The sequence below is a fragment of the Dryas octopetala genome, chromosome 6 (genome assembly GCF_963921425.1).
Source record: "Dryas octopetala chromosome 6, drDryOcto1.1, whole genome shotgun sequence".
Taxonomy (NCBI): Eukaryota; Viridiplantae; Streptophyta; class Magnoliopsida; order Rosales; family Rosaceae; genus Dryas; species Dryas octopetala.
In genome coordinates, this window is record NC_141371.1 from 9,826,270 (window position 1) to 9,846,292 (window position 20,023).

The 20,023-nt window shown below is 36.3% G+C and overlaps 4 protein-coding genes across 7 annotated transcripts; 1 reads left to right on the forward strand and 3 right to left on the reverse strand.

The window, feature by feature from the left end:
• Positions 1–1,054: 1,054 nt before the first annotated feature.
• On the reverse strand, positions 1,055–3,808 carry LOC147282197 (uncharacterized). The gene is made up of 7 exons (XM_086247511.1): positions 3,678–3,808; positions 3,414–3,557; positions 3,252–3,334; positions 2,995–3,165; positions 2,283–2,393; positions 1,819–1,885; positions 1,055–1,734 (listed from the first exon to the last, which is right to left on the reverse strand). Exons 2-7 carry the CDS (start codon positions 3,532–3,534, stop codon positions 1,454–1,456), a joined length of 834 nt encoding a protein of 277 aa, XP_086103637.1. The 5' UTR covers positions 3,535–3,557; positions 3,678–3,808; the 3' UTR covers positions 1,055–1,453.
• A 4,115-nt stretch (positions 3,809–7,923) lies between these two features.
• LOC147282198 (agamous-like MADS-box protein AGL62) lies at positions 7,924–8,526 on the forward strand. The gene has a single exon (XM_086248185.1). The coding sequence runs from the start codon at positions 7,924–7,926 to the stop codon at positions 8,524–8,526; it is 603 nt and encodes a 200-aa protein (XP_086104311.1).
• Positions 8,527–11,244: 2,718 nt separating this feature from the next.
• LOC147282199 (L10-interacting MYB domain-containing protein-like) lies at positions 11,245–14,473 on the reverse strand. Of its 2 annotated transcripts, none has more exons than XM_086248476.1 (5): positions 14,374–14,473; positions 13,177–13,516; positions 12,959–13,091; positions 12,138–12,478; positions 11,245–11,894 (listed from the first exon to the last, which is right to left on the reverse strand). In XM_086248476.1, exons 2-5 carry the CDS (start codon positions 13,507–13,509, stop codon positions 11,370–11,372), a joined length of 1,332 nt encoding a protein of 443 aa, XP_086104602.1. In that variant the 5' UTR covers positions 13,510–13,516; positions 14,374–14,473; the 3' UTR covers positions 11,245–11,369. The 2 variants fall into 2 exon arrangements, with proteins under 2 accessions (XP_086104602.1, XP_086104603.1); XM_086248477.1 differs by lacking the exon at positions 14,374–14,473 and adding an exon at positions 14,121–14,325.
• An 882-nt stretch (positions 14,474–15,355) lies between these two features.
• On the reverse strand, positions 15,356–18,697 carry LOC147282200 (uncharacterized). 3 transcript variants are annotated; one of them, XM_086248480.1, is made up of 4 exons: positions 17,991–18,697; positions 16,776–16,947; positions 16,553–16,697; positions 15,356–15,768 (listed from the first exon to the last, which is right to left on the reverse strand). In XM_086248480.1, exons 2-3 carry the CDS (start codon positions 16,935–16,937, stop codon positions 16,554–16,556), a joined length of 306 nt encoding a protein of 101 aa, XP_086104606.1. In that variant the 5' UTR covers positions 16,938–16,947; positions 17,991–18,697; the 3' UTR covers positions 15,356–15,768; position 16,553. The 3 variants fall into 3 exon arrangements, with proteins under 3 accessions (XP_086104606.1, XP_086104605.1, XP_086104604.1); XM_086248479.1 differs by having other exon boundaries at positions 16,776–17,008; positions 17,991–18,696; XM_086248478.1 differs by having other exon boundaries at positions 16,776–16,997; positions 17,991–18,694.
• Between the last annotated feature and the right edge of the window lie 1,326 nt (positions 18,698–20,023).

A 20,023-nucleotide genomic window follows, 5' to 3' on the forward strand; every position in this document is an offset into this window, starting at 1 on the left:
AAATAGTAGCTACTGTGTACAAATACTTCCATTCAGGAAATACAATACAAAACTGTTGAGGCTTTCATTGAATATTGTTTGAGTCACTGAGTCTGAGTCTTGTTGTAGAAGTTCTGTTCATTATGAACCTGATTAGACAATGGAACTGTTCATCATGAACATGATGAATTTACAGAGGTGTGGGGAAGGTCATTGACAACAGGATTAGACATGTACGCATACAAGGTTTACCATACTATGTCATTTCCTTAATAGTACCAAGGAGGAAGATGTGTCAATTCATTTGGTTAGCATATGGAGCATTGTTATTGGCCTGCATGCTACAAATCCCCCCTAGGATTTTGCAGTAAGAATCAGTATTTTCTCTATGTTCACCATTGGAATCATGAGGCTTTCTCTAAATCATTTAGACTAAATGCGAGATACAGATACGGGATGCGAGAGAGAGCATTCAAACACTCATCAAATGCTCCCTTACATCTCGCATTATGAGAATATTTGTTGGAGTCAGATGAGTTTTAGAATCATTATTTGATGGAATCAATCTGGATGATAGGAAATCTTCTGCATTTGCTTTACTTCCACTAGTGTTTCCAAGGATGTTTGGTATCTTTCTCAATAACTGTTTTTTTCATCCTCGGTATTTATGGAGAAGTAAGGAAGAAAATTTGTTTAAAGTGCTTTTGAATAGAATACCAAACACCCTAAGCCTTTCATAATATTTGAAGACTCTTATCCGAACTTAAAGCTGAAATAGTAAGGTGGACATTTGAGTATCCCACAAATTTTTCATTCTTAACTGATAGAAAGATACTTGGAGGCCCCAACAACAAGCATCCTTGGCTTTAGTTAGAGCAGAGTATTGCACCATTTGCATATTAAGTTATTAACCTTGATCATGAAAGCTGGCACTAATCAAGCAAACAATTTGCTTACGGTGCCAACCGAAGGCTCAATTAAGGTCGTGAGATATGCTTGACTAAGCTTGCCGAAATTTTTCTAGTCCCACACTTGTCAGTATGATTTAAATTTTTATATAAAAAATACCAATATCTAAAAGAGAAAAAGGGAAGCCCATATTTAATCATCATTCACCACTAGTGAGAATCCTGGCACCAACATCAATTCAGAAATCTATCTATGTTCACATGAGCAAGAGCTCATTCCCTGCTTAAATATAAGGCCAAGGGAAAAGGGTAATAACAGAGCTTTGTCCATTTCGTAATCTTATTCTCTCAAATGAAGACAACTAGGATAGAAATGATTAGACGATATTCTACATGTTAAGCATTTAAAACCACATGCAGCCACTATCAGAAACTGAAACAAGGTAGCTCCTACTCTGGCACTTCATCTTTCACACTTCTTCACGACAATTATATCGAAATGCAAAGACACAGGAGGAGTCTCAAAACTTTCTTTTGGAACGTGAAAACATGGAAAGGAAGCTGGCTCATGCACCCATCCCATTAGATTCACGATTTCTGGCTTTTCCTTTGCGGTCCCAAATTGGAGTTGTCTCAATAAGCTGGTGAGGAACAAGCCTCCTTTCCCGCTTAGTGAGCTTAACGAAATTGCTAACTTTCAGTCTGGCTATCTCTGCCTCCTCTTCAGGGGTAATCTCCCTTACTACCACCGTCAGTCGGCATTCTGGTCTCACTTTAATTCCACATTTACCTTTAGCATGGTAGGAAACTCTCTTCTGGAAGTATCCCTTCCCAACAAATGCCTCAGCTGCGCGTAAGGAAAGAAAGCAGAATAAGGAGGGTGTAAATTGACAAAAAAAAAGGGGAAACCAACTTCACTTGCATTATTTACCAACGAGGAGACGGTCTGGATCCAACCCATGATTATGAGTAGCATTTGCTCGGGCTGAGTGAATAACCTGCACAACGGTAGTTTCTTGCATAATGTTGACAATCTGTTGTAACTTTTTTCATGTGAATAAAGATGAGCATAATCAAAGCATTGCATATGAAATACCCAACCACTATACTGATACCAAAATGCAAAATGCAAAATCATTCATATGATGATAACTAAAGAAAGAAACACTCATTTACAAAAAAATCATGATACAATCAGAAGGAGCATCTCTCGAATTCATGCCTTCTTACAAGTCACAATAATTAAAAAAAAAAATCACTTAATTTATTTAATCCCACACTTCTGACTTTCATGCAGACGCTTTCACATGGCAAACCTAACATATGTCAATACTTTATTCTAATAACATGCTTCCTAGTTTAACAAGATGCAGAATGGCTGTATGCCTGTATCACCTGATACACAGTTTTTGAAGCTCGCTTTACTGTCACTTGCAACTGCAACAATGCATCTTCAACACGCATGCCACGGACTAGTGCAGCAACCAAGTTGACCTTCTTAGGACTCTGAGAGCAGTGAGTGAGCTAAAATTAATATAAGTATGCCAACAATAGGGCCAAAACTTGAAAAAACATCAAATATACAACTTATAGAGGGGCCATTTAGGTGATCAGAGACCCATTAATGTCTACAGTGCAAGAAGATGAACTATCTAAGATATAATTCCAATCCCTAGGACTATTAGCATCCAAGTTGAGCGCAAAATGAACAGAAATCACTTTTAACAAAAGGCATGGCTCCACTTCACAAAAAGAACATCCACAGACTACCGTTTTTTCCTAAATACAGCAAACCCACATAAATCAGCAAAACAAATAATCTGAAAGTTCTCACTGTGGAGCCTTCCTTGGTGGAAAGAAGGCCTGAGAACAAGATATTACAGATAGGGATTTGGTAGTTATATGCACAGATCAAATCCTTCAAATAAAATTTGATTAATGAGAAGCAAAAGAACTTGACAATAACAAAACGAGCATATAAACCACATGACAGAACATGTGTTTGATGGCATTGATGCCCATATGCTTCGAAAATAAAAGATCCCAGAAAAACATAGATCCCATTAGAAAGCTTTATAGCAATGCAACAAGCGTGCAATACCAATACCTGTTTGATACCCTTTAATACAGCTTGAACTGTAGCAGGTTTAGTGAGTGATTTCTGGCTATGCTCTTCTTTTTTTGCAGTACCTGATCCCAAAAGAGGAGTGCTCAATGGGGATGGAAGAGGTGCTTCCTCAGTCGAATTTGCAAGTAAGTTCCTTGAACTCGAAATTCCCTGTGACAACAATACAAATTGAGACAATACAGAGTTTGAATGCTGATACAAATAACATTAAAACAAAATACAGATATTACAATTACCAAGTGTTGAAAATATTGATGAAGGGGCCTTGGAATGGTTGTAGAAGAGGGTGTGCAGAGTCTTTGCAAATAAGGCAAAGAACCTGAAAAAGCAAAAGTCTTATTGTCCAACACTTCCCCATAAACAAAAACTAAGCAATAGCACACTCTGAAGCTACTGACCCTCTAAGCGCGAAGAAGAAGAAGAAGCTGAAGAGAAGTTGGCAGAAAGGGTGTGACTGCGTTCCACTGTTTTCCCAAAATGACGGACTACTGATTGCAGATGCCTCTGCCACCCAACCATGGCTGCAACAGAGAATTACCCACCTGCAAAAAATAGCAAACATACACATTCATTATCATATTTAGGCATTTGGGTATAGGGTTTAGGGAAATCTGAAATTTCATTTCTTTTGGGTGATGCGAGCTCAAAACCCCCAAATCTACCTGAGCGTCCTTTCAACCGCAACAGCCACCGCAAGCCTCAAGCTGAAGAAGCCTCTCAAAGCTCTCTGCTTACCGCTGCAAACCTAATATTCCCATTTCTCTATTTCAATATAAATTAAATTAAAAACCCATGAATTTGTTTTACGGACTTTAAAGTTTGGAAGCTTTTTAAAAGAGAAAAAATTGATTTAAAATTAAAGTAAATAATTTAAAATTTTATTTTACAGTCCTTAATATTAATAAATAAACTCACCTAAAAGATTGTAATGACAAATAAATCTACTTTTTGACAAATAAACCATGTTATAACATGCTCTATGTTTTCTGTGTCGAGGGTTCGGCGTACGTTTTTTTGTTTTTTTGTTTTTAAATTGGGTAGATTTGTCGAACAGTGACAATTAGTAATAATTATTTTTACATTATAACGCGGGTGAATATGACTCCATAAGCTTAAATTTTGGATTTTATGTTGGTTTCATTAATTTTTTTATATGTTTATGTATAAAAGACATAAGGTATATCTATAAGTATTATTTTTATGCAGTTTCAAATAATTATCACTGTTGGACAATGGCAATTGATGAGCACTCGGTGAACAGTATCGAGGACTTAGGATTATTTACCGAGCGCTCTGTGGGTTCTTTATCGCGCGCGTTTTATTGACTTGGGCGGGCCTGTCACTGGTTTTTTTAAGGTGGGTCAACTTGTCCTTCTATTTTTTGAATTGGGCTTAAAAAAAGTTATTGGAAAAGCCGTAAAATTGTGCGATTGAAAACGCTGTAAAATTACTCACTTTGCACCTAAGTTGGAAAGGCTAGCTCCCCTTCCCCACCCCCTCCCCATCGCAGTCCTCAACCCCTCCGGGAATGCACAAGTTTGGCTCAAGTGGCTGATGTTTCCGCTAGAATCTTTGATCTTAGATATGAGTTTTAAGAAAAATCCAAATTGGTAGCCATAGTGTCTACTGAAGTAGTTTGAGGCTTTGGTACATGTTTCAAGTTTTTAGAGCAGAGCAGATGAAGTGTGTAGACTTCTCTGGATTTAGATTGTGTTGAGAAGTGAACATGAGGCATTAATGGGGTATTGATGGCTGGCTTTGGAGAAAGTGACAGTGGAGGACGAATTACTGAGATTCAAGGTAAGCATTTGTTGGGGCTGACAGTGGTGTAATTAGTTTAGTTTATTAATTAATTTGTTTTATTTTTTTGGGGCTATAGACTAGACTGTACGGAAACAAGCTGCCACAAAATTCTTCTTTTCCGCATGTTGCAACCTCCAAGCTTTGATGCACTACCTTACGGTCCTTACCCATTTTTTGTGAAGAAGATAAAACATCTACTGCACTTTTATTTAAGGTAATTTATTTTCATTTATCTAACCTTACTTATCTTTGATCATGTTATCACTTATGTTTTTAGTTTAGAGCAATACTAGCTGCATTCTATTTTATAAATTTTTGATATGTTTTTTTTAGGAAGTATTTATAGGAGTACAATCTTATCAAATCGAACTCAACCTACACAAGAACCTAATTAAAAACTTAATTACAAAGATAATTATAGTAAATATAAGGATTGTAGTGATTGATCATCCAAAGAGGAGGAGAAGCGGTGATCGATCGGTGGTGGTAGAGGCTGGATCCACGTTCATCTTGATTGATCTGGGGAATCGATCCCATCTGTTTTTTTTTTTAATTACTTTATAGGAAAAAGCTTACCTATCTCCATGTAATAGGTCAACCAATCAACGTTACTTTCTTCAATCACTCTTTTCTCGGTTTTCTGCTGTAATGGTTAACTAATTAATAGTCTTAACTTTCGAATGTCTCTCCATGAAGAGAAGAGTCAGAAGTATCTTGGCCAATATAATAAATTTTCTTCGCCACCCAGATATCTTTAGCAGTATCCAAAAAATCAAATATAGGATAGATGTTTTTGGTCATATAATTAAGAGGCCAATATGGCGCTAGACGTACAATTCTCTTCTTCCCAAGTATATATATATATATATCATAAGCATCATCATCTTCAACAGGTGGAATTTCTTTACCATTAATATAGCCCCACGTACATTCCTTGACCAGTGATATATAGGTGAGCACTCTATGCCACGCAACATAATTGGATCTATCAAGTTTTTCAAGTGTGATCTTGTGAGTGATAACATGTCTACCAAAAGAATTAGCATAATCATATATAGTAACAAAGTAGGAATAAAAATCAAAAGAAAATCTCAATCGGTAAGTGAGCAATCGATCTAGGCAAACAACAATCAATTGTCGAAGTGTGCATAGAAAAAAAAAAAAAAACCGAGATAGACGGCGACGGCCATGATGACAACAACATATGCATAAAAAATGAGTTATTTATACTTACATCCCCTAAGGTTTATCGTCTTTTCACACCTTGGGGTTTCAAAAATTTATACATACATTCCCTGAGGTTTCAAAATTATTACAAATAATAAGATATTTTTATTGAGGTTGGACCTTACACCTTGAGCAATTTTATTAGGCCATTTCACCCCTTAGCATGTCTTTTTGCATATTTTCTCATCATTTTTTGTCTTACTGTAAAGAATTATGTGCAATAATTTTGAAACTTCATGGGTGTATATGTAATTTTTGAAACCCTAGAGAGTGTATATAAAAAGACGATAAACTTCATGGGGTGTAAGTATAAATAATTTGAATAAAAAATCGGTGGGTATTTGTAAAAAAAAAAAAAAAAGTGGGGGGGGGGGGGGGTGGGGGTTCCTTAAGGAGGAAAGCTTGTGATCAAGTGGCTAGGAGTTAAGTGAGGTGGGTGTGTGTGTGTGTGGGGTTAATTTGTTACAAACCCAGCAAAAGGTTAATTTGTTACAAAGCCAGCAAAACCCTAGATTACCCGAGAGAGAAAGAAAACAGAGGAGAATAAAAAAGAGAAAGAGAATTCGAGAGAGGATCGAAGAGAAGGGAAGAGAAAAGAGAGAGAAAGTCCAGCAGGAAAAGCTTGAGTGGGAACCAGTCTAGAGTTCCCACTTAGGCTTTTCATCAAGTAGGTGGTGGGCGATTGGGCAGCGAGCTAGGGATCACCAACCAGAGGTCAAAGGGTCGTCGTCTAGAGGTTAATTTGGGGGGTCATTGGCAGTTGAGGAAAGGTAGTATGTTCACTACTAGGAGCTCCAGCGTTGGGGGGTCGCCCGACCCCCTCCCTCCCAACGTGCGTACGTTCGTCACTGGGTAAGGGTGGTAGGTAGGCAAAGCCTTAGAAAAAATTTTAAGGTTATAAGCCAAAGGCAAGATAGGCAACATGAACAAGAAAAAAAAAACTAATTCCCTAGGATCTTAGGAACCTGGTTATGATACCATGTCAAAATAAAGGTTTTAGGTAAGTTTTTAGATATATATTGTTTTTCCCTTATGAAGTATGTATTTATATAGTGCAACCTTATTTACGCAAGTAATTAACTTCCCTACCCACACAAGAAACCTAATAAAACCTTAATTACAAAGATAAAGAAAGTAAATATAAGGAAAACAGTAATGCTACACTTACCACATTTTTATACCACAATTTCATACCACCTTACATGGCATTCATGCATTGGATACTAAAAAATAAAAAATAAAACTTAAAAAAGAAAAAGGAAATACCCTTCCAGTAAAGTAATGACACATAAGGTGATATACAAATGTGGGAAAAAAAATGTGGGACAATTAGCATTATTGATAAGGAAAATAATCAAATCTCCTAATTAATTAGACTAGGACTAAGGCTCCTAATTATATTTAAATTAAAACTCACGTCAACAATAATCTCATGATCGAAAACACTTTAAATATTAGTTTTGCAAAAAAAAATATTTCTCATTTAATAATGAATGATTCCCACCCTCTAAGTCCTCCCATAAAAATATCTTATTAATGAAAAATCAGGAAGCATTCTTGATTTGATATGGGGCCTATATGGATTCTTCTTGTTCCTTGATTATAAATTGTAAGTAAATATTGGAATCAAATATTCTTTTCATTTCCATTAATCATGGAAACATGGTAAAACAAAGCCGAAAGGTCCTAGGAAAGAAAAGATCGAATTAAAATTACTTTCCTAATTTAAAATGGGGAATATATGATTTGCAAAAGAAAGAATCCCTTTATATATATGATTGTGTTCTTGGCCCTTATATATATAAACACCAGACTACCCTCGCCCTCTGGTAAGCAGATATGTTAGAGGACTGCACTGCTAGAAATCAAAAACGTACCATGGGCCGCAAAAAGATTGATATCAAGAAACTAGAGAACATGCAGTCTCTCTATGTCACCTTTTCAAAGCGCCGGAACGGCCTTTTCAAGAAGGCCGGTGCATTCGGTGCCCGGTGCGGCGCCGAGGTGGCCGTGGTCGTCTTCTCTCCGCACGGCAGGCCGTTCGTGTTCGGCCACCCCTCTGTGGACTCCGTCATCAGCCACCTTGAAAGTAGTGTGCATGGCCCAAACGACGATGTCTGCACACATGTACGTAGAGATAATAACGATAATAATCAAATCACCATGCACAAGACGAATTATGAGCAGGACCTTGAAAGTAGTCTTCAACTGCGACTTGGCTGCAGCGGGGGCATAGAATCAATGACGGAGGACATGGAGGAGGAGGAGGAGGCGGTGGTTGAGAGCGAAGGCGGCGGGTTTTGGTGGGAAGCGCCGATTGAGAATATGAAGTTGGATGAGTTGAAGCGGTTCAAGGGTTGCTTGGGAGAGTTGAAGGCTAAGGTGGCCATGCATTTCGATGAGATGGGGATGCGTAAAGCAGCTGTGAGAGATTATTTGGCTGTTAGAAGACATCAATGTGGTGATTCGAATGGTGGCTGAATAATTTTCATGGAGGGTGCATTTGATTATGATAAGTGTTTGGGTGTTGCCAATTTTTGCCAATCTTGCTTTATATATCATGATAAGAGAGATATACATATCATTATAGAAGCAATTGTTGGAGAAGGTTCTTATTAATTAATTAATTTCTTATTGGTATTTAGGGTTTGATGCTTGGACCACAAGCATAGACAATTCGTTAATTTGGGACATTATTTACTATTTTCTTCTTAGAAGTTAGAACTCTTCTTTCTTTCTTTCTTTTCAATACACAAGCCAACTCAATACAACTCAGTGCAATAATAATGTCCTCCATCACAAAGGTCATGGGCGGTTGTGGTATTTGTCTAATCTTCCCCATAAAAATATTATATATGAAAAGCAAAATACTTAGTTTGGTTAAATTTTTAAATAAGGTAGTCATAGAGTATCGATCCACGGATCCCTATCATCAACTTCTTATTCAATTCTATATATAATTATGCAATAATGCTAGTTGTCCCACATTTTTTCTTCCACATTTGTATTTCACATGATGTGTCATACTTTATTGGAATGGTATTTCCTTTTTCTTTTTTAGGTTTTATTTTTTAATTTTTAGTGTCCAATGTATGAATGATATGTAAGATAATATAGAATTATGGTATAAAAATGTGGTAAGTGTAGCATTACTGATAATTATGACATACACGGCTAATACTGAATTGTAACTGAAAGAAAATTTTAAAAAACTAATAACTCAAAAAAGAAGGCACAATTAGTTCACCAAACAGTAAAATAGCAGGTAATTTGATTATTTTACCCAAAAATATAGATCAAAATATTTCCGTTACAAAAACCCCTTTATAAAACCACGACCACTCCAAATCTTCCACCAAATCTATATGCGAATCAAATCTCCAAGAAGCCAAGTCGGTTTTTTTAGTCATAACAAATAAAATAAACCCAAAAGATGGTTCCAAGAAACGCCACCGTCTTGGTCGAGTTTGCATGACTCATTCGGTAGCATCGACTGCATGGATATAAATTGTAATCTTTATTTCTTTTGGCATCAAAAAAATAAAAAAGAAGTAAAATGATATGGAATCAAGACTTATATAGCAAATAAATTGATGTAGCAAACACGTATGAGTAATAATCTCCCAATACCGAATGTATTAATTCTAATATTTGGATATATGTCCGGATATGAACAATTCATACTAAATAGTCAAATGAAATAAAAAATTTAGAAAAATGTAAAAATTATAAATTTTTATCCATGAATAAAATCTAACAATCAATTCTTGATATTTACTTTTCCTCAATATCTCAATCAATATTGGTGCACAATAGTTGATACTTTAAGATACTTTAAGATACATTACTCTCATTTTAATTTATTAATTGTGCAATGTTCATCCAATTCTTACTTAAATATAGCCTTCATAACGCATAAATAGTATTCATGTAAATGTGACCTCACAAAAGAATTTTTTGTGTGAAATAAAAGTCATGTTTGTATGATTTTTTCACCAAAAAAGAAAATCATGTTTGTTTGCAATGTTACCTTTTAATAATAAAAATGGTTACTTATTTAAAATAGTATTGTTATGATTGTACGTACTATTGGTTGTGATTTAATAAACAAATCAATTAAACACGTACATGTGACACGTGCAGTCATTTCTTATTAGTATATTTAATATTACCAATGTACAAAATGGCTTATATATATATATATATATATATATATATATATACAGGGCCCTTCCAATAAGGGATCCCTCATTTAGTGTTAAATGAGGAATCACCTTGTGTGGCCCACACGAGTTGTTTTGTGTTAATCCGAACCGTCCATTTTTTACATCTCCATTGATAGATCATCCCTGCAAAAAATCAGTCAAATCGGAAATCGTTTACCCGTTCGTTTTAGCGGTCAAAGTTTAAAACAAATGGGCGAACAACAAATTCCTCTATAAACACCTAAACTTTGACCGTTTAATCGAAAGGGTAAACGATTTCCGATTTGGCTGATTTTTTGCAGGAATGATCTATCAATGAAGATATAAAAAATGAACGGTTCGGATTAACACAAAACGACTTGTGTGGGCCCCATTAGGTGATCCCTCATTTAACACTAAATGAGGGATCCCTTATTGGAAGGGTCATATATATCAGGGCATATGACACTAATTGAGGAACTATGAGGACTATTTTATAAGAGTTATTAGATTAATCAAATAACACATATTTAACTTCACTTATTCCCATTTACCCAATTACCATATATATATATAATTTAAAAAATACAAAAAATAGAATCATAATTTCTCCTTATGTTTATCGATCATTGTGTTCATAATTCATTATATATGGGATATAAAATTGTGAGATTTTTAAATCTCATACATTGTGAAATTTGAATCCTTAAATGATACTAGGGGCAATTTTGAAATGGAAAAAGAATCAAACTTGAAGTAGAAAATGAAAAATTATGTTATAAAAATGACAACCCTGAAATTAAAGCATTTCTGTCATATTTCAACCGTATATGAACTGAGGCATGACCCTTGCTAGAAACTAAAAGCAAGTATATATGGTAAAGAAAAATTGTAATGTTAGAATTATCCATAGACTCGTCACTGCATCACAAGGAGCCCTTTTATAAATGTTGAGACCTTGCATGGTCAATGTGTGCTACATTGACCTTGCATGGTCAATGTGTCCTACGGTACCTTCTTTTTTTTTTTGGGTCGAAAGAGATCTAAGGTACCAAATGACTGTAAAATTCTAGACAATTTGAATGGTGAATTGACAAAGCTATACACAATTCCATCAGTAATGGAGAGGAACAAGATGAATCACTGTGGACGAAGCTTTCTCATCAACCACTTCTTTCGCAGAGTGGGATCCAATGCCAAGAACATCCTGGCTCTCCTCTCATCCTCCAAAAAGTCACAGGCATCCAATAACAGATCATCGTCAATGTCCGGTACAGCCTTCAACACATCAATAACATTCTTTATGGATACAGATGCCTCTTTATTTAGTTTCTTCTTCAATGATGACACCGCGACCGCCATATCTTCTATAGCATTCACCGCAACTCCATCTGTTCTTCGTGCTTCTTCGGACTGTAGTGAGGTCTGCAGTCTTTCAGGTTGACGATGCCTTTTCCTTTGATCTGATAAACTCTTTGCATAAATTATGTTAGCAATAGGAATAGTTTCTCCATCAGCTTTCTTAGAAACGGTTCCCTTATCAAGAACTCGATTGCAACTTGGAGTAATCCTTTTCAGAAATGTAGCCTCATTTTCACATATGATGCACATACCAGAATAATATGGCATACTTTTATTCCTGTACATGCGGAAACTGGGATGTGCCTGCATTTATAAGAAAGGTGTAGCAATAGAATGTGTCTTCCATTATATTGTTAATCAAGAACAATTCATGTACAAAAATGCTAGTCACCAAATTTATTTACCAAACTTGTTCAGATGTGTCAGTATGCATGCCAACATCTTACTTTATAGAAATAAATGAGATCTACAATAGGCCCAAATTTGAATAAACACATAATTTAGTAAAAAAATTTGGTTAGCATTACATTACTCATTCATATATACCTTGATATATTTATTCCAGACCCGATCATCAGCCACCACCTTTTGTTGTGTTTTATCCCAATTAAACCCCTTTTGACCAAGCAGAGTCTTAATGCTGCTGTAATGCCTCCTAAATATATTGTACCGATTTTTTAAGACAACCCTACCATGCTGAAACCCGAATTTCTCATTAAAAGATGCGATCATGGATGCCCATGATTTCTTCTTGAAGGTGCGACCAACCTTATTTCCTTTACGCACCTCATCCAACATTAGTTCAACAAAAAATTGGTCCATAGTCTGTGACCAGTCAATTTTTTTAGGATCATCATTAGTGGGATCTTGAAATTCCATTCCTCTTGCTACAAAATTTGAGAAAAATTAATTATAAATAATGTTGCATGTAGCTTGCAGATAATGATCACACATAAAAGAGTAAATTTTAGTTTAGTCTCTGAACTTCAATCATTGTGGGACTTTCGTCCCTAAACTTTGTTAGTTAAGGACAAAAGCTGATAAACTTTCTTGCAAGGTCTTGGTTACTAAAGCTGAAAAAACCTGAGAAACTATGAAAAAATTAGCTTTAATCTCTAAAGATTTCTCAGGTTGTCTCAACTTTTCTCAGGCTTTGGGGACAAAATTGATCTTGAAAAAGTGGTCATGTGTGAGGTACTTACTATAGTTTGAGGACCAAATTGGGGAGTTTTGAAGTTCAGGAACCAAAGTGCCACAAGGGTAAAATTAGAGGGGGAAAAATTGAAATTTACTCAACATAAAATTAACTTAACCAAAAATCACCAAATTGACAACAATGAATAGCCAATTCCCCACACTGTACATACCTTCATTCTCAAAGTCTACATCATAACATGAAAGACTGTATCTTCCATCAGCAACTGAATGCCCACATATTATGCACAACTCGTAATAATATGAAACGACTTTTGTTCTGTATGGTTGCATTTCAGGGTGGGCCTGCATGGAACATGAGCAAAGCTAATTGCAATATAACTTCCATATGTGAACAGTGGAGTTTGAAGATTTAGTTAAAACTGTGTACCTTGATATAGTCTTCCCATACATCATCATCAGCTGTTATCATCTGTTGTGTTTCATCCCATCTAAACTCACTCTGCTCAACAAGACTCTTAATCTCACTGTACTGCTTCCTTAATCTTTTGTATCGATTTTTCAGATTATCTGTATCATACTTGACTCCAAATTTGGTGTTAAAGAGTAGAATCATATCTGCCCATGCTTGTTTCCTAAACCCATGGCCAGTTTTGTTCCCTTTGCTCACTTGTTCTAGCAAAAGGTCAATAAAGAAACTGTCTTGGGATGGAGTCCAGTTAGCCCTCAAATGGTCACCAATGCCAGAAGAACCAGAATTCATCCTTCACCTGCAATTCAAGAACTTTGTCAATTAAAGGAAGAGCTCATGCTCATGAAAGCAATTAGCTAAAAAGATGTACTCGAGTCACAATAGTAATACAGGCTAGATGGACACCAAATTTGTAATTGTAAATGTGTGTAAGGCATTGTTCAGTTAACATATCATGATACACAGGCTTTTCTCGAATACACATGCGGAATGCGAGAGAGCGTTCAAACACCGCAAACGCTAAGCAAGTGCACTCTCACATCTGCATACAACATTCCGCACCAAAGAATTTATGCCCGAATAACTCAAAAAGTTCTATAAGAAATTAAAAAGAAGCTCAGAATTAGGGCTGCTAAATGCTTTGAGGTGATTCAGCTTCAGTTAAATTTGGAATCCATGGAATTCTGAAAAATTTTAGTCTATTAGATGAAACCCACAATTTATTTACCAAAATTGTCTCCTTTTTTTTCACTTTATTTTCCTTTTGCACTCTTCACATTACCAAACACAACAAAATTTAAAAACTTCCGTTTCTTTTCTTGTTTTCCCACCATTTTCTACACTTTCTCAACAGCCAAATGAAGCAATAGAAGTACAGAGCAACTGGATCAGTTGAAAATTACCACATTAAGGCTCATTGGATTTCTAAATTCTGACTATCCTACGACGCATAATTGCTCCAAAGTTCAAAGCATTACATGAAAACCTTAATGCTCTGCTTGGTTGCCGAGAAAACATCTCCCGACAATTTCTCAAAAATCAGAAAAATGAACGCTCGCATATAAGTAGATGAATAATCAATTGGAAGACAATACACGGAAAAGAATAAAAATCAAAACTTGGGTCAAACAAACAGCGGTGAAGAATAGGAAGTACCAGTTGGACTGTTGTTGAGCCAAGTACCAACGACCTGGGGCTGGCAAAAAGGGAATAAGGTTATCCGGGGGATAAGAAAGACAAAAGTCTTGTTGGCTTTGGATTTGGCATTTGTTTTATTTAAATTTCATTTTTGGTCCTCTCTAGTTTGGGTAAAGTTTAGCTTTCATCCGTTTACTTTCGATTATTATAATTTTGGTCGTATACTTTATAAATAGTTGCAATACAATGATATATTAATATTTTCATCCATTGGGTAAATCCGTCCTTGAATTGCTAATGGCTTGTAAAAAACAAAACCATAGTTGCAATGTTTGGTAAAGTATATATATGACTAAAATTACAACGGTTTGTAAAGTACAAAATCAAACACAACAAATTTAACAACTTAATTGAGAGAGTGCTAATGTGTTCTTAAATTCCAAGACCAAATTTAAGACACTTAAAAGTAGATGAAAGAGAAATTTGAACCAAACTACAGTGACCATAAGTGAAATTTAGCATTTATTTTACTTTTACCAACATTGAAACTCCCTAGTATAGGGCCCACCACCCACTAATTGCGGTAACATAAAAAGATGAACGATCAAGATCAAATGAAAAATACTATAATCTAAACCTATAATTGAATAAATATAAAATAAAATTAAGTCCAAGTAGAAATGTTGAAGCACAAAAAGTATCATGATCATAATGAAATGACTAAACAATATTTAATTCGTTTTTTTTTTTTTTGCATAGATGATTTTTTAAGTGAAATTTAACAGTAGATAACTCGAACTATAGCACTACATTATTAGGGTCACCAAATTTTGTACATGTAACAAATTTTTCTTTTTTGTTATAAGATAATCGAACTTTTGATTTATCATTCTTCGGATCTCATCAAAAAAATTTCTATATAACCATAATATCACGTGACATGTTAACGTAATGTTACCAATATACTCAAATTAGATCGCCAAAAAAAGACTAGAAAAAATGATATAGTCAATCTCGTTTATTTTATAGAACTCTAGGATCTAGTCCTATTATGTGAGAACATTGTGCTATTAGGTAATACAAGTAGTTCCCAAGTGCATAGAACCGCAGTTAGGTAAGAAAGAAATCAACCAAAAATTTCCTCACTAATACAAAGCTCAATGGCCGAACCAATATCCATGAGCTATCAATATGGATACCTTACTTTATGAAACATTTATGCAATTATAGGATTTATCCAAAGCATCTGGTGGGAAAATTCAGTACAGAATTGTAGAAATAAATCCCTTCTAACTTGGGTTTAGACAACAGATGGTTCATGCACCATTTCAAACAAAATATTCAAGAAACTAAGGCGCTGTGGCTAAACCTATCATCACCTCAAACTCTCGGATGCCCTACATAAAGCTTCACCTGCCAAAAGAATGAAAGTGAAATCAAAATTCTACACATTGGAAAGTTTCCTTTTTGTCTCACATATGCTTGGGCTTATGCCCTGCTAAGTTGCATTTTCTAGCAACTTTAGCAGTTAGCAATTAGAGAGCTGAACCAGAGTAAATTACAGATGTTAGACTTGACAACTTAAGTTTAGGAGTCTTGACAAGCAGCAAATGACAAGAAGCGCAAATGAAATAATTTAAAAATATACAAAATACAAAAGAAGACAGTGCAAGACTGGTAGAGCATTTCCACCAACTGTTTTGGGAAGCAGTGATTGCTGTATTGTAACTATTGCATAATAGGTTTGGTGCATTCCATTAATGCGGAATGCACCAAACCTATTATATCTTTTATTAAGTTTCCAAAGAATTACATCCTTTCTGATTTTAGGTTTACAGCCAAAACGTCAATCTGTTGTCTTAATAATCAGTTGGAATCTTGTAAAAAAAATCAGAATTTGTAAGATGAGTTTTACAATTTTATATTATATGGCTTATGAATCTGACAATATTACAGGGACTCGGGGGAGTTTCCACTTCTCAGCCCGAAAAATCCCCAAAGAAGAAAAGAAGACTCAAGAAAAAGAGGCAACCACGAGTGGCTTTCAAGAAAATAATTTAAATAAAGGGTGCTAAGACACATGAAGGCAGAGAAGATTTTGCTTGAGCCAATTGTACTAGGATTGAGTTTTTTAAAAAAGAACTAATAATATTGTTGAATAAATAGAATATAATAGCAGTTAGAATGAAAGCGAAACCTTAAGAATCAGAAAGAGGTGAAGGCTCTGAAGCTGAAGGTGAAGCTGATGGTAAAGGAGGCTGATAGATGCGTGCTTTGGTGAGGATTTCAGCAACAACCCAATGCTTACGCTTGCTCAAAGGCCTTGATGGCTCCAATCGGACCTAACGAAATAACTTGCTTAAAATGAAATTAATTATAATAAAATAAAGAAATAGAAAACGAAATGAAAAGATACATACTCGGTCTCCTATGTTGCAGTCATTACTCTCGTCGTGGGCCATGAACTTTGAGGTCCTCTTCACGTATCGGTTGTAGAGCTTGTGATGGAACAGCCTGTCCACTGCCACCACCACCGACTTCTGCATCTTATTGGAAACCACCATCCCCACCACCGTCTTCATCTCTCTCAAACTGTAATATGAATAACAGCTAACTGCTTACCCCTGGCCTTGGGGACCTGCCTGTTGAGCATCTCCCATCCAACATATAATCAGACTTATCCCCAAACCATGTAATCAGACTAACAGACACATAAGTTAAACGGGGCTATTAGTTCTGTACTGTAATTCCCAACAGACCCCCAAATTCGAATTCAAGTTAATGTAATTTCTTGGATAATTATATCCAACTCATCCTTCTTTTTATTCATGTCAAGCCAATATCTTGATGGCATGAACCCTGATCTAAATAAGACAGAATTCTAACTTCTGTTAGACAGACTAGGATTTGAATCACAAATGGTGTTGTTCTACACCAAGAGAAAATACGATTATACTATTGGTCGGGTCTAAACCAAGCCCTCTACTTAAAAACAAACATAAATTAAAAAATTAAAAAAATAAAATCGAAACCACCAATAAAGCACCCCCAATCCAGGGACGAAGCAAAGATTTCAAAGTGGGATGGAATAAACCTCTAAACTATTTTTTTTTCTTCTCAGCAAAAAGATTCTTTTGAAATTTCAGGAGAGTCTCATTTTCTTTTTCTGTATTGTAACATTTCCCCAAGTTAAACTACAGGCATTGCCATGGAGGATTCACACTTAATCAGACTAATGTGATGCATTCTGGGCCGTCTGGCAATACAATCAAAACAGGCATTATGTAGGTGTGGCTTTTATGGTTCGTGGAAAGTAATGCATTCATGTACTCAATAACTGTCATAATCAAACACTAAGCTCAATATATAGTGCTAAAAGCCTAAAACTAACATTCAGTCTACAGAAACACAGAAAGTCTTTAACTAGTATAAATATTCAAGCCAAGCAACAAAGGTTGTACCTAGACCAAAACAAAGCACAAGATTGTAAAATATCACCTCCTCCCAGATTCTAATTCGTCCAACCTAATGCTTGCATAGCGGTTTGCAGAGAAAATTAAACCTTAAATTAAGTCCTAATTAAATCCTAAATAAGAGAAAAAATCAGAAACTACAAGAAGAGAAAGAGAAAATACCTGGGATCAGTGAGGCGAATGAGGCCGTGAGGCTTAGAAGAAGAAGATGAGGATTGCAAGCACTGCAGCAATGGCTGCAGATAATATTCGGAGATGAAGCTCGGGAGAGGAAGAAAAGCTCAGAAGAGGGGAAGATCAGAAATGAGGAGAAAAAAACTAGTAGAGAAAGCAGAAGTGAGGAGTGAGAGGGAGAGGGAGAGAGAGAGGGAGAGGGTTTACGGGTCTGGGGTTAGTGGTGTTGGTCTTGGGCTTGGGAATAGTGGACTGGACCTGGAGGGTTGGGCTATGGTTAGGGGCTGGGCTGGGCTATGTGCTATACGGTTTCATTCTCTTAAAGAGAGAATTTTGAGCAATTATGAGTTTACTTCTTGCACTAAATAGTTGGATTTAATACAATGCGTCACTGAATTATCCATTGAAGAACAACGTATCAATTAGGGGTCTGATTCCACGAAACCGACGACCAAAGCACATGGGGGTAGATGGAATCGGTGTTGAACCGACGGTTGTTGGTTACCGAAGTTTTGGGTTCAGTAGGGTTCGATAGTCGGTCGGCGGTGCGATACTGGTTTTGGTGTTTCTAGGTGGGTTGTTTCCAACCCATTGCCGATATCATCGTCAAACAATCGAAAACTGACATTTCACAACCAACGACCAAACCAATCGGTTCAGAAGTTGGTCGGAAGTCGGTTGTTCGGCACAAAATGCCAGCCCTAATATCGATTAAGATTTTTCACTATCCTTCACAATTGAAAAAGGAGAGAGAGACTTGGCCAAAAAAAAAAAGAAAAAGGAGAGAGAGAGAGAGAGAGAGTTAGGAGAGAGAGAGACTTGGCCAAAAAAAAAAGAAAAAGGAGAGAGAGAGAGAGAGTTACGGGTCTGGGTTATGGTTAGGGGCTATTGAGGGGTGGGCTATGGTTAGGGGTTATGGTTAGGGGCTATTGAGGGGTGGGCTATGGTTAGGGGCTATGGTGGGCTACTAGGTTATGTGGTATACCATCTCGTTCTCTTAAAGAGACAAATTTTGAGTACTTATTACACTAAGGGCCTGTTTGGTTTACATTTTGAAAAGGGTAGGAATGGAAAAATAATTCCATTCTCATGTTTGGTAAATGCAGGCATGAGAAATAATTTCCTGGCCCGTGGGGATTTGATGCACCCAAAGGGGAGAAAATGAATCTGTCCTCTCAGCTTGTGTTTTGTTTTTCCTTTTCTTAGGAAAACATTTATCACATTTTTTCTAGCCAAGTATACGGTGTATACCCCTTTTAATATTTGATAATATCAATTTTTATTTCTTATTTCAACACAAATTAAACATGAGAATGAAAATAAAAAAGTAATTATTGGTTTACTTTTCCAACGTTACCAAACATAATAATGAAAATCTTATATTATTTTCCCCATAAAAAATGCTTAGGAATCCGTAAACCAAACGGACGTGACTTGTGAATGACAACACATCAATAATTATAGAGCAAATTACAATTTAGTACCTCAACTTTATATGTTGTTTCAATTTAGTACCCCAACTTTGAAACCTTGCAAAAAAGTACCTCAACTTTCATTTTGTATCAATTTAGTACCCCAACTTTGAAACCTTGCAAAAAAGTACCTCAACTTTCATTTTGTGTCAAAATAGTACCTCCGTTAGTTTTTCTGTCAAAATAGCAGGGGTATTTTCGTCTTTTTCTTAAATTTAAAAAATAATAATTTTTTTTGAATAAAAAATTTTTTAAAATAATTATTTTAAAATAATTAAAATTAAAAAAAAATTTAAATTTTGTTTCCCTTCCCCCCCCCGCCCCCACCCCTCCCCTCCCCAACCAGCCTCTCCCTTCCCCTCCCCAGCCAGCCCCCACCCTCCCTTCCCCTCCCCTCCCCAGCCCGCCCCCCTCTCTGCCCTCCCCTCCTCCCCAGCCCATCCCCAGCCCACCCCCACCCACTCCCCCTCTCTCTGCCCGACCCACCCCTCCCCCCACCCCACTCCCGTCGCACCCCCTCCCCCAGCCCCAACCCCCGTCGAACACCCC